General features: G+C 56.9%; 2 protein-coding genes across 5 annotated transcripts; one reads left to right on the top strand and one right to left on the bottom strand.

The window, feature by feature from the left end:
* Positions 1-2662: 2662 nt before the first annotated feature.
* On the top strand, positions 2663-5730 carry PABPN1L (PABPN1 like, cytoplasmic). 3 transcript variants are annotated; one of them, XM_044931171.1, is made up of 7 exons: positions 2667-2968; positions 3271-3463; positions 3794-3846; positions 4378-4484; positions 4592-4679; positions 5105-5247; positions 5347-5730. In XM_044931171.1, exons 1-7 carry the CDS (start codon positions 2675-2677, stop codon positions 5384-5386), a joined length of 918 nt encoding a protein of 305 aa, XP_044787106.1. In that variant the 5' UTR covers positions 2667-2674; the 3' UTR covers positions 5387-5730. The 3 variants fall into 3 exon arrangements, with proteins under 3 accessions (XP_044787107.1, XP_044787106.1, XP_006043195.3); XM_006043133.3 differs by having other exon boundaries at positions 2670-2968; positions 3325-3463; XM_044931172.1 differs by lacking the exon at positions 4378-4484 and having other exon boundaries at positions 2663-2968.
* Positions 5731-9913: 4183 nt separating this feature from the next.
* Positions 9914-14643, bottom strand: TRAPPC2L (trafficking protein particle complex subunit 2L). Of its 2 annotated transcripts, none has more exons than XM_006043145.3 (5): positions 14486-14643; positions 12203-12375; positions 11169-11256; positions 10973-11052; positions 9914-10164 (listed from the first exon to the last, which is right to left on the bottom strand). In XM_006043145.3, the coding sequence occupies exons 1-5, from the start codon at positions 14516-14518 to the stop codon at positions 10119-10121; spliced, it is 420 nt and encodes a 139-aa protein (XP_006043207.1). In that variant the 5' UTR covers positions 14519-14643; the 3' UTR covers positions 9914-10118. The 2 variants fall into 2 exon arrangements, with proteins under 2 accessions (XP_006043207.1, XP_025124309.1); XM_025268524.2 differs by having other exon boundaries at positions 12203-12352; positions 14486-14596.
* Positions 14644-14657: the final 14 nt, after the last annotated feature.

The following is a 14657-nucleotide window of genomic DNA, read 5'->3' as shown; positions in this document are numbered from 1 at the left end:
TCCAGAAAACTCCGTCTGCCTGCTTCCTTTTCTTTTCATTTCAATTAAGTCGGCCCCTTGGGGCGCCTCACCAGAGACCCCTACAGCAGTAATGCAACATCAGGGATTCAGCAGGAGCCTGACCTTAAACATCTGAATGCAGGGCTAGGGGCCCAGCCAGGCCAGCCTCCGTGGGTGAGGGGCTCAGGCAGTGGGAGCCCAGCCAGGCATAGCCACACACAGCCTGGTGGGGAAGGACTGACTGTCCACTTCCTCTTCTTTTTATGTCACGCTATGTTTTAATTCTCTCAAAGGGGTCAGGCTGTCTTCCTCAGTCCTGGGCAGGGTCCTGGCAGCCGCCCTCCCATGCCCCCCATCTCTCTGTTTGAGGCCCCGTGGGTTCTGTGTCATGGAATAAAGCCACCATTCACCAACACAGGCTCCGCGTCTCCTTGAGTGTCTGGCAACTCCATCTACACCCATTTCACACAGATTTGTGTGGGGGCCTTCTTGGGGCCAGGCAAGAGGGACAAGACCCTGACCCATGAGGATGGGCGAACATGTGACACAGGGTGGGAGTGTCCGTAAGACGGGGCAGATGACTTGCCTCCTGAGTTCTGGCCAAGGGCTGGGGGGGGACAGTGCACGCTCAAAGGTGTGTCCTCGAGGTGGTTAGGACGACCTTGACTTCAAGGCTTCAAGAGCCCGAACACCCCTCCCTGTGGCCGTGTGGGCACCATCCACAAGCTCTGAGGGTGGACGCCAAGGGAAGGGACACCTTGACCCCAAAGAGCCGGGGTGTCCCTGCCGTAGTGTCCCGGCTCACAGGGCAGGTCCTGCCCAGAGCGGGTGTCCTGGGCTAGGGCTCCGGGCTCCAGGGCGGTCCTAGGAGGAGGCTGTTATTAATACTCCAGCCCAGCCTGGAACATGGTGTATTCTGAACGGCGTCACTGGAAAGGCCAGCGCGGGGGCGAGCCTGTCCCCACGCCAGGCGGCTGGCGGCAGCCCCAGCGGGCCTGGTGCGTCAGCAGTGCCGGCACAGAGGGGATGACTGCAATTTTCCATTGCAGAGATCTGAGTTCAGAGGAGCCTGCCGGGCCTTGGCTTGGACACAGCCGCCATGCTGTCGCTCAGCCATGTGGAGGTAGAGGGAGGCGCCCGGGCCAGAGCCCCTCCATGGAGTCTCAGCCCGCAAGTGAGGGGAGCTGACTGCCCTGAGCTACGAGAGAGACCTGCGGCAGCCGCACTTCTGTCCTCGTCCACCACCCTCAGGCCGGGGCCAAGTCCTCAGTGCTGCCCTTGAGGCACTCTGGCCAGCCGGGGTTGGGGAGACCTGGGGACGCGTGCCTGACACAGGACCAGCAGAGGCCTGGGCACTGTGGCCACAGAGGGAGCAATCAGGAGGGCTTCCTGGAAGCAGCAACACAGTGGCAATAGTGCCCCGGGGACCTCAGACATGCAAATGCATAAAACCATGTGAAGCCAAGGGGAGAAGAGCTGTCGCAGGCAGGAGGGCTGGGAGCTAGCAGGCCATGCCTATAGGCTGATAGCCAGCTCAGGCCGGCTCCTTTCCCTCCAGGGCCCGGGGGGTGGAGGGGGGATGATGCAGGCTTAGTTCAGCTTCCTCAGAGGTGAGAACAGAGCCAAGAGGAGAAAGGCAGCCACCGCGGGCCCCACAGCACATGCCTCGTCCTCCCACCAGTGGCCCCCCAAGGTCCACAGGCTTCAGCTCTCCCGTCCCCCAGCTCCGCATCCCAGGGAAGAGACCCCATCTGGTCCAAGGGGACCTACCAGCTACGGCCTAGAGGGTGCAATATGGGCTGGGTGAGCAAACACTCAGGAGGATGCCATACCAGGGCGAGAAAGAGGCCAGAGCAGCTGCTGGGAGGGGAGACCGGAAACCAGGGCACCCAGGGACACAGGTCTGCAGCCGTCCTTGAGGAGAGTGCGGGGAAGAGGCCAGGATTTGACAAGCTGCCGTCAAGCCCCCGGTATCCAGGCCTGATCTCCACAGGCCTGCAGTTTTGTCAAGGGTTCCCACCTAAGAGCTAGGGTTGAGGGGGGAGGGTCCGTGGGGGATCCAGGGGGGGTCAAGAGGAGGGATGTCTCTCCTCTGGCCCAGTACCCCACTCTGCAAGACCTCTGACCCCGTGGCACCCAACCCCCACCCCCAGACCTTTGTTCAAGCTGTTCCCTCCACCCAGGCCACACTCGCCTTGGCTCTGCCTGACCCAATCTGTGAAGGCTGGCTCAAATGCCACCTTCTCCGGTAAGCCTACTCTGACCCCCATGCCCTTTTCGCTTCTGCACACTCGGATAACTTGCTTGTGCCTGTGTCATCCTGACGGTGGTCGACCACTGGAGGCATGACACAGCAAGGCGTGTAGACAACAACCCCATAGACAACCCCATGGACAACAACTCCTGCATCCTGGTAGGTGAGGCTGAGCTGTGGGGGGATGGACCTCCAGCCCCACCCCCCACCTCAGCTGCACCCTCTCCATCTCAAGTGTCCCGGAGGGGCCGCCCCGCGAGGAAGAAAGGCCTGGGACGGGGGTCTGGCCTCTGATCCCTCAGGGCCTAGAAGCCAGAGGGGAGGCTTGGCCCCAGCCAGGAGACCGCTGAAGCCTCTAGTGAGAACACCTGGCCTGGGAGGGCGGGCTTAAAACCCAGGAGGGTGAGGGTAGGTGCTGGCATGGAGCGAGCCCGGAAGCCTGGCCTGCCCCATACCCCTGCTGCCATGTGGCCCTTCCTCAGCCGCACCCTCTTCCCTCCCCCTACTGAGGCCTGGCTCCAGAGGGCTTCCTCAGACCCTGAGGCCCAGGGCTGGGGGGCCTGGAGCCCAGCCGAGAAGACCCATCTGGACCCGGGGGCTGGGGGGGAGGAGGAGGAGATGGGGGAAGCTGAGGAAGACGATGAGGAAGATGCCGGCTTCCTGCTGTCTCTCTTGGAGAGGAAGGGCCTGGCTGAATGCCTAGTGCCTGACCAGGTAACCACTGAGCAGAACGCCTGGGGGAAGCCAGTGGGATCTTGGGAACCGGGAGAACCCGGTGCCTGGGGCCGGGGGATAGACCACTGCAGCTCTGCCTCCAGGGGTCAGAGGGCCACTGTCCCCCGCCTGGAGGAGGGTGTAGGGACACCCGCCACACACAAGCTGGAGAGGCTCTGTGTGTTGGGGTGTCAAAAAGGGGCTTTCTGCAGGCCCGGGTCCTCACGGCTTCCCTCGCCCCTCCGGGGAGCCCCAGCATGACCTGAAGACAGGCAGGCCCATCCCCTCTGTCCTTGCTCCAGGGATGCCTGGGGGCCGTCCCACCTCGAGGCTCAGCCTGGGCCATGTGCTGGCAGGAGCTGGAGGCCATCAAACTGAAGCTGTGGGCCATGGAGCAGGCCCAGGGGCCGGAGCTGCCCAGGGTGCAGGACCTGGATGAAGGAGAGGAAGCCGCCGGGGCCCTGCTGGCCAGGCAGCTAATGAGTCCCGAGACAGGTAGGAGCCGGAAGGCCAGGCTGACCGCTGTCCTGGGCCATGGGGCTGAGTCCTCGGTTGCATGGCTCTGAGCACCCCTTTCCTGGTAAATTGGGATGACTGCAAACTCCCAGGGAGAGGCCGGGGTTTCCATGAGGTCCAGCCTGGCAGTGGGGCCTTCTGGATAAGCCCCAAGAGGTGGTCTTCCCCAAGAACCCCCGAGAGATGCAGGTGCACCTCTTCTTGGAGGAGTGAGGACTGAGCCACCCAGGTGGGGCGCCTGCCCTTCGCAGCTGCCAGGAGCCCCCTGCCCAGGACAAACCCCTGGTCCTGAAGCCCCTCTCTCCACAGACAGCCCCCTGGAGAAGGCAGAGGCTGACCACAGATCCGTCTACGTGGGCAATGTGAGTGAGGGGAGGAAGGCAACTGCAGCCCCTTCCTGGCTGAGAGGATTAAAGGAAGGGCGAAGGGCTGCATTTCAGGGGCAGACTCCAAAGCCACACAGGCCTGCAAGGGAGAAACAGGAGGGGCGTCTGATGAAGGGGCATCCCCAAGAGGGAGCAGAGACCCTCTGTGGCCTGGGTTGGGGGTCCGATGAGGGGGCATCCCCAAGAGGGAGTGTGGACCCTTTGTGGTCAGACCCACTGTAGCCTGGGATTCAGGGTTTCCACATGCAGTCTCCCGGTGAGCAGATCACTGGCAACGAATTCCACTGGGAAAAGCCACACAACCCCTGCCTAGGCCAGTGAACTTGGGGAGCGTTCCTCTGGGTATCCAGTCCCCTCCTCCAACAGGGGTGGAGGACAGAGGCCCAAGCTACTACCCCCCACCCCGGGGCCCAATCAACCCCTCTCTACCAAGAAAACGTGCTGCAGGAGCCCCTGGGAGGGGGAGGCCAGTGCACGAGGCCCCCCACCATGGCCCATGCCTGGCAGGTGGACTATGGGGGCACGGCCCAGGAGCTGGAGGCCTATTTCAACCACTGTGGGAAGATCCACCGGGTCACCATCCTGTGTGACAAGTTCTCTGGACACCCCAAGGGGTCAGTGTGGGGCCTTGGGGAGGGGACCTGGAGGAAGGGTCCGGTGCCTGGGGAGAACAGCTGTGCCTGGGTAAGCATTGCCCTCACTGGCCCCTGCTCCATCCCAGCTATGCCTACATAGAGTTTGCCACAGAGAGCTCGGCCCAGGCTGCCGTAGAGCTGGACAAGAGCATCTTTCGAGGCCGGGTCATCAAGGTGTGTGTCACTGCAAGGCGAGGGGGTGGGGGTGGGGCGAGTGGCAAGGACACACAGCTGCCCCAGCCTGGCCCTTTGCCAGTCTCTGGTGTTTGGGCACATCTGCTGGACTGCTGGGGGAGGCTTCCTTTCTGATCCAGACCCCACCTGCAGGGGGAGATACTGGCTTGACTGAGGCTGTAGCGGTACTGTTGTGGCCTAAGTGGGGATCTTCAGACGATTGGGACCAGGCTAGGGTCTGATGCCTCAGGCAGCCTCATGCCCTGGGGCCGCCAGGGCCTGGTGGGTGCTGGGGCCTATGTTCACCTGCTTAAGAGCCTTAAGCAGGGAAACCCAGGAAGGCAGCTTTAGCCTTCCTCTCGGCTACGGGTGGGGAGGAGGATATGAGAACAGAGGTCTTAGGCGGACTTGGCCTTTGTTTCCAGGTGCTGCCCAAAAGGACCAATTTACCAGGGATCAGTTCCACGGACCGCGGGGGCCTTCGAGGACACCCAGGCGCCAGAGTGGGATCCTTTCCCCACGGCGGCCTCCAAGGCGGGGCCCGTTTCAGGCCACGAGGGCGGAGCCGGTGGGCGGGGCCCTGGGAGGGCGGTAACCTACTGGGGCAGGGCGGGGCTCGGTGGGCGGAGCTCTGGAGGCCGCTCACCTCCCATTCTCCTTCCCGCAGGGGACGCGGAAGATTCTCACCGTGGTTTTCTCCATATTGAAGTGAGGACCGGATTTTGAGAGTGGGGTTTGCCGCTGGGTCAGGAATCAACAGCGGTGCTCCTAAGAATAACTTCCCCGCCCCCTTCATTCCTCTGGAGAACTGCCGGACCCCACCGAGGCCACCGTGCACGGAGCAGGGCACAGGGTGGGCCTGGCGCGGATGCCAGTCGGGGCTGTGGAGGGCATGGGACGAAGCTGTGGGCAGGTGAGGTCCGGGCACCACGGGGTCAGCGCCGGCTTGACTTAATCAGGGATGTTCCACTAACGCCTTTTATAGAAAAGTAGAAATATGTATCTTATTGGTAAAGCATAAATTATTAAACTTGAATATATTTTAAAAGCACATGGCAAGAGTGTCCCCTTTAATTCGCCTCACTTGGACGCTGTTTCCTCAGGTGCAGAGAAAGCAGTTGATGGGTGTCTCAGTCTGAGACACATGCTAACAGCCAACGGGCAGCCTCCTCACACCGTAGCGGCAAGCTGTCGTGTGTCTTCACCCCAGGTCTGGTGGCCTCTGGGACACGTGCTCGCCCCATGACGAGGGGCAGAGGGATGGTGCACCTGGCACAGGCCCAGCCCTGGTGAGACCTGAATGCAGAGGTTTCCATGCTGGACCCCTGCCTGTGCCCCGCATCACCACCCCCACCCCCAGACAGATGCCCCACTCTCTCCCTGAAGGGGCAGTGTGCGCTGATCACGCTCAGCTCAGAGCTGAGGAAGGAAGCTGTGGGTCTGGGCTGCAGACACACTCGGTCACGGCCTTAAGTAACTAAAAAACCTCTCTGTGGGCTTCTCTAAAGCAACCCTCTTTGCCTTGTAATCTTTCAGTTATCAGCTCAAGTTTCGAACACAGCTCCTCTGGGGCTCCAAGCCCCAAAGGTCCCCAGTCCCTGGTGTCCTCTTTACAGCACCAGTGAAGACAGCATTCTCTCGGGAGGGCCAGTAGGCCTCTACTCTCCATCCACCTGTCCATCAGGCCAGGTTCACATTCCCCTGCTGATCTGGGGTCAGCAATGGTCCTTATAGAGGAGTGAATGACAAACCTCCCCCCACATATGTCTGCATCGTAATCTCCGGTGCTTGTAGATGTGATCTTATTTGGAAAAGGGGTCTTTGCAGATGCAACTAAGCATCAGCTGGGTGGCCCTAAACCCAGTGACACAAACTGGGTATGAGACACACGGAGAAAGCAATGTGGAGACAGCAGAAGTTGCAGTGATGTGTCCATAAACCAAGGAGCCATGATGGCCATCATCAGAAGCTGGAGAGGCTGAAAAGACCCTCCCTCAGAGCCTCTGGAGAAGGCAATGGCACCCCACTCCAGTACTCTTGCCTGGAAAATCCCATGGACGCAGGAGCCTGGTAGGCTGCAGTTCATGGGGTCGCTAAGAGTCAGACATGACTGAGCGACTTCCCTTTCACTTTTCACTTTCATGCATTGGAGAAGGAAATGGCAACCCACTCCAGTGTTCTTGCCTTGAGAATCCCAGGGGTGGGGGAGCCTGGTGGGCTGCCGTCTATGGGGTCGCACAGAGTCAGACACGACTGAAGCGACTTAGCAGCAGAGCCTCCAGGATGAACCAGCCCTGCCAACCCCTCGGTTTCTAACCCTGCCCCCCAGAACCGTGTGAGAGAATTAGATTCTATTTCTACACACGCACCAGCATGCTCATGCATACACACCACTGCCCACTCCTGGAGATGGGTGGGAGGGGCTGAGTGGCAGGGCTCTTGCCAGGACCATGTGCACTTAGGGGGCTGCAGGAGAGACAGGCTGCCTGCACCACACCCTGGAGCTGAACTTCGTGAAGCACCAGCTCCTGCTGCTCCACACTTGAGGTCGGTACCCTCCTTGGCAAGCAGGCTACACACTGTCACTGGGCACACTGCTTTTCTTTTTAGAAAACGTGTATTTCTTTGGCTGTGCTGGGTCTCAGTTGTGTCATGTGGGATATGTTAGTTGCAACTTGCAGGATCTTTAGTTATCACCAACTCTCAGTTGCAGTGTGTGGGATCTAGCTCCCTGACCAGGTATTGAACCACAGCCCCCTGCAGTGGGAGTGTGGAGCCTTAGCCACTGGGACGACCAGGGAAGTCCCTGCATGTTACGTTTCTGTAAGTACCTGCTGACAGGCCATCTACCCCAAAGAACTGGTCCCTTTTCAGAAGTACCTTCTTAATCCCTTCTGTATGGCCACTTCAAGGAGAATGGACCCGGGAGGCCCTCCTTTCCCTTGGATTTCAGGTCTGAGCAGCCCACATGGGCGGCCAGGGCTCCGACCCACACTTCCTTAGCTGTGCCCAGAGGAAGCCAAGACACGCAGCATCCTCTTGGTCCATCTGGCCTGGCACAGAAGGGAGAAGGAATCCTGATGGGGAGGGAAGACCAACTTCAACAGAAATCACTGGTGGAACAGCCAAGGGCTGAGTAGGGGCTGCATCTGACAGGGCTCAGCCCCTGGAGGGAGGATGGGCCTGAGGGAAGACCAACTTCAACAGAAATCACTGGTGGAACAGCCAAGGGCTGAGTAGGGGCTGCATCTGACAGGGCTCAGCCCCTGGAGGGAGGATGGGCCTGAGGGAAGACCAACTTCAACAGAAATCACTGGTGGAACAGCCAAGGGCTGAGTAGGGGCTGCATCTGACAGGGCTCAGCCCCTGGAGGGAGGATGGGCCTGGGGCAGCTGGGGACGAACAGGCAGGCGGGCTCTGTTGAGGCCAGCCTCATGGTACAAAGAAAAAAAAGTTAAGGTGAAAGTGCTATCTGAGAGTTCTGCTGGCAAAGGCAAGCAGATTACTTCTAACCCTTATTTTCTCAGGCTGAAAATGGAAATGCATGTGAAAACCCTTAAATATAAAGCAATTTATGGGTTGGTCTGGCTCCACCCAAAGAAAAACCCAAATAGCAGTAGCTTCAACAAGACAGGGGTTTTATTTTTTAATTAAAAAAAAAAATGCTGAACATTCAGGACTGGTATGTCAGCAAAGACCCAGACACTGCCTAGTTTTCTGCTCCCCGTCTTTAGAGGATGAATCTTGTCTGCATGCTCTCAAGATAGTTTCCTAAGCTTCAGCCATCACATCCAAGTTCCAGGATAGAAGGGGAAAAGTGAAGGTACTGCCAGCTAAATCCCTCTTTTAAGTATCTTTCCTGCAAGTGCCTCCCAACACCATCCACTTACACGCCACAATGACCTACCCATGTGAGGACAAGAAGTATATTTTGTCTGACCAATTGTCCCCAATAACACTAGGGACCTATTAGTAAAGAAACAAGACAGAATGGATGTCAGCTTAGCAAACTGCAATCCCTGCTTTGGTCATTTCCTCAGGCAGGAGAGATTACTAGTAACAGCTCAACCAGAGATCTGAGGATGGACTGGGGAGAAAGCCCACGTGCAGATGGCTGCATCAGCCCCATACCTGCTGATCACACTTCTTGGCCCTCGTCTAGGTCCTATGATTCCACCTGTGTGTGTGTGTGTGTGTGTGTGTGTGTGGAGGGTGGTGGTGGTGGGGAACCTGGGACTTGTGTCTTTCATACACACTCTGAGCTGATTTTTTTTATTTCTGTAATTATAAAAAAATCTCATCTGTGCTAGTAAACCCAAAGATAAGCGGAGCAGAATGCACCCCAGATCTAGCCCTGGGCTGCCAACACTCACAGATCACAGCTTCCCCACTCCCAGTGAGTCTAAACTACCTTTCTCCTGGCCAAAGACCTCCTCCAGAGTGACTAAGGAGGCAGAAGGGGACTCTCAGAGTTTGCTCATTTGATGCCCACCAGCAGTTGGAGAAGGCAATGGCAACCCACTCCAGTACTCTTGCCTGGAAAATCTCAAGGGCAGAGGAGCCTGGTGGGCTGCAGTCCATGGGGTCGCTGGGAGTTGGACGTGACTGAGCGACTTCACTTTCACTTTTCACTTTCATGCATTGGAGAAGGAAATGGCAACCCACTCCAGTGTTTTTGCCTGGAGAATCCCAGGGATGGCGGAGCCTGGTGGGCTGCCGTCTATGGGGTTGCACAGAGTTGGACACGACTGAAGCAACTTAGCAGCAGTTGATGAGATGCTAGCTACACCTTCCAGGGTGGAGCAAAACCAAAAAGGGGAAGCCCCACCCCCAAGGGAAGGTGTACAGGACATCCCACGTGCCCCTCTAATTGGGCTCTGGGCACAGGAGGCTGACCCCTCCAGACAAGCCCACCTTCTCAGTCACTGGGGGGTGCAGCCAGGGCATTGATGCAGCAGGGTGGCCGGTCTACAGGTCTTCTGCCCCTCCCTTCACAGCCTCCAAGCTCCAGGAGCTCTTGCCACCAGGCATTCCCTGCCCCTTCGTGCCTAGTGGGGACAAGAGTTCCTGTTCCATCTGGTCCTTGATCAGCTCTGTCCCCTGTAAAGTCCCACGTAAACTCTTTTTTTGGGGTGTAGTACATCGATTGCAGGATCTTAGTTCCCCCACCAGGGATCAAACCTGGGCTCCCTGCAGTGGAAGCTCAGAGTCCTAATCACTGGACGGCTAGGGGAGTCCCTAAACTCTCTTTAATTCAAGCCTCTGCTGTCTCAGAAGGAAAAACCCAAAGCTGATCTCACGAGACCTTTAGTCAACATGCCCCAAGCATGAGGCCTGCCCCCAGCGACCCCCAGGAGAGGCAAGTGAGATGAACAGACATCTGGACAATGTGGTTATGTACAGAACCCTTCCTTCCAGCCAGGGGCTGCAGAGCTCTGCTCAGCAGACCTGGATCATCATGGAGGTCACCATGCCATCGAAGGCCCTGGAGAGAGAAATGGACCAATCAAAGAGGCAGACCTACGCCCGCCCTCCATCCCCGGCTGGCAGAGACATCAGTCTCCCAGGTCCGGGTAAGTGAAGCTGGCTGAGGCCCATGTGTGCATCCTCCCACACTGGGTGGTGAGAATCTGAGTCTTCTGCCTCACTCCTGCGCGACTTTCCACAGAGCTGCCCTGGCTGGGTCTCCAGTCAGGGGTGGGAACCCGGATGACCCAAGATACAGTGTCACCACTGAGGGGAGGTGCCACAGGAAGGGTCTGGCTGGAGTCACCTGTTGGGAATGCAGGGAATTCCCAGGAGCAGTTCTGGAGCACATACGCGTGAACGCTTCTTTGGGAAACATCTTTTTTGACATTCCAGTGTTTTGTCTGTGTTTAACTGAAGGCTATTTGGAAGATACCTGTAATCGAATTTTCTAATCATCCAAGTTCAATGTCAAAGACAAAATCAGCACTGGCAAGAGAACCTTTCTGCCAGAAGGCTCCTGTCCATATGCCTGGGCCCTCACTGGGATCTGGGGAGGTGCCCCAGTACCTGCTGGGCGCACCTGGAAAACCAGATGGACAAGCTCTGCCCCCGCCCTGCTCCCCAACTCCCCTTCCGTTTCACGTGTTGGAGATCCTTGTAAGCATTTCCAAACCCTGTTTGGAAAAACAGGGTTCTGCCATTTCAGAACAGCTGCCTTAGAGGCACAGTGCCTGTTGCTTAAAAAGGCCTTCCCTCTCTCCATCCCTCTCAGAATTGCTGCCTCTCAGCAGGGCAGGGGTTACCAGAGAAGGTGCCACGCCCACCTGGACTGAATGCGGTCCCCCGGGTTATAGAAGGGGTTGCACATCACGTCTGTGTAGGAGTTGTGCAGCTTCCGGAACATCTGAAACAAGAAGCAACATGTTTACTTCACATGGACGCACAGCTGCTGCCACGCTGAGGGCTTCTCAGCATTTCTAAAGAAACAGGGAAAATCAAGTCACTAGTCCCCACACTCACACTGCGGATCTCGTTGTCTCTGAGCGCCGTGTTGGAGGAATCCACCACCATGACAAACTTCACCTTGGAGTTGGTCACGTAGCCATATCTGCACAGCTGGTTAGGGAATTTGCTCTTAACACAGGGACTTATCACTGCAGAGTCTGTGAGTGCAGGGCCATCTGCACATGTCTCCCAGCTCCTCAGCTGCTCTGAAGGTGCATGACAACCTGCATCACAGCACCAGCCCTGGCCTGAGCCTGTCTTGCAGTGCCAGGAGGACACAGGGCCATGCCAGATGTGACCGAACACTTCCTTATACAGCTTCCGGTGTTTGCTGGGGGAGCAGAGGGCAGGCAACTAAGGCCTGTCACAACTCAAGTCCTGGGGCAACCTGCCCGAACCCTGGGGCACCTTGCCCTCTCTCTGCATCAATTCCTGGCCCCAGAGAGTTAACTGCAAAACCAGAGGTTGCACAAATGAGGTGCAGTCAGCCTAAGGTACCCACACCTCAAAAGGCTACTTTGTCTTGTAGACCAGTGGCTCCCAGGCAGTGACACTGGGCAAGGTCATTACTATGAAATACTTGTTGGAATGTCTTTGAACTCCATGGGTTTTGGAATAATATGTCCTGAGGACTGGTCAAGATCTGACAGTGACAGGTGGGGCTGAGCCTGAAAAAGAGATTAGTGAACGATGACCCCTGGCTCAGGAGGTGGTGGCCCCGCTGGGACGGCACAGGAAGGTGTCCTCGCAGGCATGATGCTAGAGAGTCCCCAGTCCCTCCACAAACCCCAGGGACAAGTGAGGACTGTCACAATTCTCCAGGCAACTCAAGCCTGGCTGTTCCCACATCATCCTCCTAACTAAAGGAAAAGGGTATGAGGTCGTAATTGGCCTCAAGCTGCTCTAATTCCCCATTGATCAAAAGCCCACATCTTTTTTCCTTTCCAAGTGACGTTATAAGATGCTTTTCAAAGGGACCTGATGCTACAGTGCACTCTGAGACTGCAGAAAATCCTCAGACTTGAAGTCGCTGGCAGACACAAGGATACACCTTGTAGTCTTCTGTAGGGTAGAGCAGGCCCAGGTAGAGCTCCCTCTGGTCCACCAGGGCCTTCCCCATGGCAGAGATCTTCTCATCCACCACGTCCAGGGATGTGTGCACCATGTAGTGGAACTTGAGCTCATTCTCCGTGGGGATGCTGCGGATGTAAAGAGGATAATTCTGCAAGAAAAGGATGATGGTGGCTGAAGTGACAAGGATCCACCCTGGTTGCACTGGCCCAGAAAACAAGGCCCCACCCTAGTGGGTGCCCTTCTCCTAACTCCATGATACTGGCTGTTTCCCAACATGCCAACTCCTGCAACTGTCACCTGGGCAGAGGCGCTGGCAGACTCATTTTAGATTCTTCAAGGGTCAGCTCAGACCTCCATCTCTGCAGAGCCATTTTGGAGCAACCTGACCCTGGGGTTAGAACTGGACACGGAACAACAGACTGGTTCCAAATAGGAAAAGGAGTACATCAAGGCTGTATACTGTCACCCTGCTTATTTAACTTATATGCAGAGTGCATCATGAGAAACGCTGGGCTGGAAGAAGCACAAGATGGAATCAAGATTGCCAGGAGAAATATCAATAACCTCAGATATGCAGATGACACCACCCTTATGGCAGAAAGTGAAGAGGAACTAAAAAGCCTCTTGATCAAAGTGAAAGAGGAGAGTGAAAAAGTTGGCTTAAAGCTCAACATTCAGAAAACGAAGATCATGGCATCTGGTCCCATCACTTCATGGGAAATAGATGGGGAAACAGTGTCAGACTTTATTTTTGGGGGCTCCAAAATCACTGCAGATGGTGACTGCAGCCATGAAATTAAAAGACGCTTACTCCTTGAAAGAAAAGTTATGACCAGCCTAGATAGCACATTGAAGAGCAGAGACATTACTTTGCCAACAAAGGTTCGTCTAGTCAAGGCTATGGTTTTTCCAGTGGTCATGTGTGGATGAAAGAGTTGGACTGTGAAGAAAGCTGAGCACCGAAGAATTGATGCTTGTGAACTGTGGTGTTGGAGAAGACTCTTGAGAGTCACTTGGACTGCAAGGAGATCCAACCAGTCCACTCTAAAGGAGATCAGCCCTGGGTGTTCTTTGGAAGGCATGATGCTAAAGCTGAAACTCCAGTACTTTGGCCACCTCATGCGAAGAGTTGACTCATTGGAAAAGACTCTGATGCTGGGAGGGATTGGGGGCAGAAGGAAAAGGGGACGACAGAGGATGAGATAGCTGGATGGCATCACCGACTCGATGGACGTGAGTTTGAGTGAACTCTGGGAGTTGGTGATGGACGGGGAGGCCTGGCGTGCTGCGATTCATGGGGTTGCAAAGAGTCGGACACGACTGAGCCACTGAACTGAACTGAACTGAACTGACCCTGGAGTTTAAACAGCATCTTTCCAGGCTGCCACAGGCCTGGTGCTGCACAAATATAGTGTGCACAACACTGCCCCTACCCTGACTGATAGGGATGACATCGGGTGAAGGAGACAGTCCACAAACCCACCGACAAATAACGCAGCACGTGCTAACACAGAACCCAGTGTAACAAGAGCTTCACGGGAGAACTGCCTCAGAAGGCTTGTCTTAACCAAAGGTTGTGAGGCTACCAAGGTTCCCTGCAGTATACTGGGGCGGGTGGATGGCCACGCAGCTCAATCGTAGGATTTAGAAAGAGCTTTCTAGAGAAAGTGAAATCTATGGTGGCCAGTGGAGGGAACGCGAGTGGAGGAGGGCGGGGTGGGGTTTCAGGTCCAAAGGCCCAGTGAGAGAGCACAGCCTGGCAGGGGAGCTGCAAGTAATTCCGTCGGTTGGAGTGGAGGATGTCACTGGTATGGGAGGAAGATTATTCAGACGTGATTCCAATGAGAAGCCACTGTTGAGATTTTAGGCAGGGGTGTGTCACGGTACATTTGTGGCTGCGGAGCGGAGAAAAGCGAGTCAGTCGTGTGGGGTGGAAGGTAAGCGATGGCCCGGCCAGTGGAAGCGCGCGGCGGAGCACGACGAACCGAAGTGGACGGCTAGACTCCGGAGCAGGAAACCACACAGCCCGCCGACGATGGCTGGGCGGAGCAGGGGCCGGGACAGAAGAGGAGGACCCGGTCTGTGACGCTCCGGCAGCGGCAGGTGTAGGTCTGCGCGGCGCCTACCCCGGGCCCGCCCCGGCCACCTAGGCTCGGCAAAGTCCCGGCGCCCACCCTCTGGAGTCCCCGAGGCAGGGAAGGAGGGAAGGCGGAGAAAGAGGGTGACGGTGGAGCGGGCTTTGCAGCCCGCATACGCACCTCCTTGGCGATCACCGCTACACACACCGCCATCTTGGGAGCCCGACCGGCCGCGTCACATGACGACGACACCGGTCACGAGGCCGGCCAGGCCCCGCCCCTTTCGCCAGTCTTTCAGTCGGCCGCGACCCCGCCTTTCCTGTCACTCAGCCGGCCTTGCCCCACCTCTTCT

This window comes from Bubalus bubalis, chromosome 18 (assembly GCF_019923935.1).
Source record: "Bubalus bubalis isolate 160015118507 breed Murrah chromosome 18, NDDB_SH_1, whole genome shotgun sequence".
NCBI classification, from domain to species: domain Eukaryota; kingdom Metazoa; phylum Chordata; class Mammalia; order Artiodactyla; family Bovidae; genus Bubalus; species Bubalus bubalis.
The sequence above is the reverse complement of the archived record's forward strand: the minus strand, read 5'-3'. Positions and strand labels throughout refer to the sequence as shown.

Excerpts from the sequence above, each read along its gene's own strand:
- TRAPPC2L (XM_006043145.3), bottom strand. The coding sequence starts at position 14,518 with ATGGCGGTGTGTGTAGCGGTGATCGCCAAGGAG. Across the intron at positions 11,257-12,202 it reads CCTACAGAAGACTACAAGGT|ATATGGCTACGTGACCAACT; the intron begins GTATCCTTGTGT and ends CCAGCTGTGCAG. Across the intron at positions 11,053-11,168 it reads GAGACAACGAGATCCGCAGT|ATGTTCCGGAAGCTGCACAA; the intron begins GTGAGTGTGGGG and ends TTCTTGTTTCAG.
- PABPN1L (XM_044931171.1), top strand. The coding sequence starts at position 2,675 with ATGGAGCGAGCCCGGAAGCCTGGCCTGCCCCATACCCCTGCTGCCATG. Across the intron at positions 3,464-3,793 it reads GCTAATGAGTCCCGAGACAG|ACAGCCCCCTGGAGAAGGCA; the intron begins GTAGGAGCCGGA and ends CTCTCTCCACAG. Across the intron at positions 5,248-5,346 it reads AGGCCACGAGGGCGGAGCCG|GGGACGCGGAAGATTCTCAC; the intron begins GTGGGCGGGGCC and ends TCCTTCCCGCAG.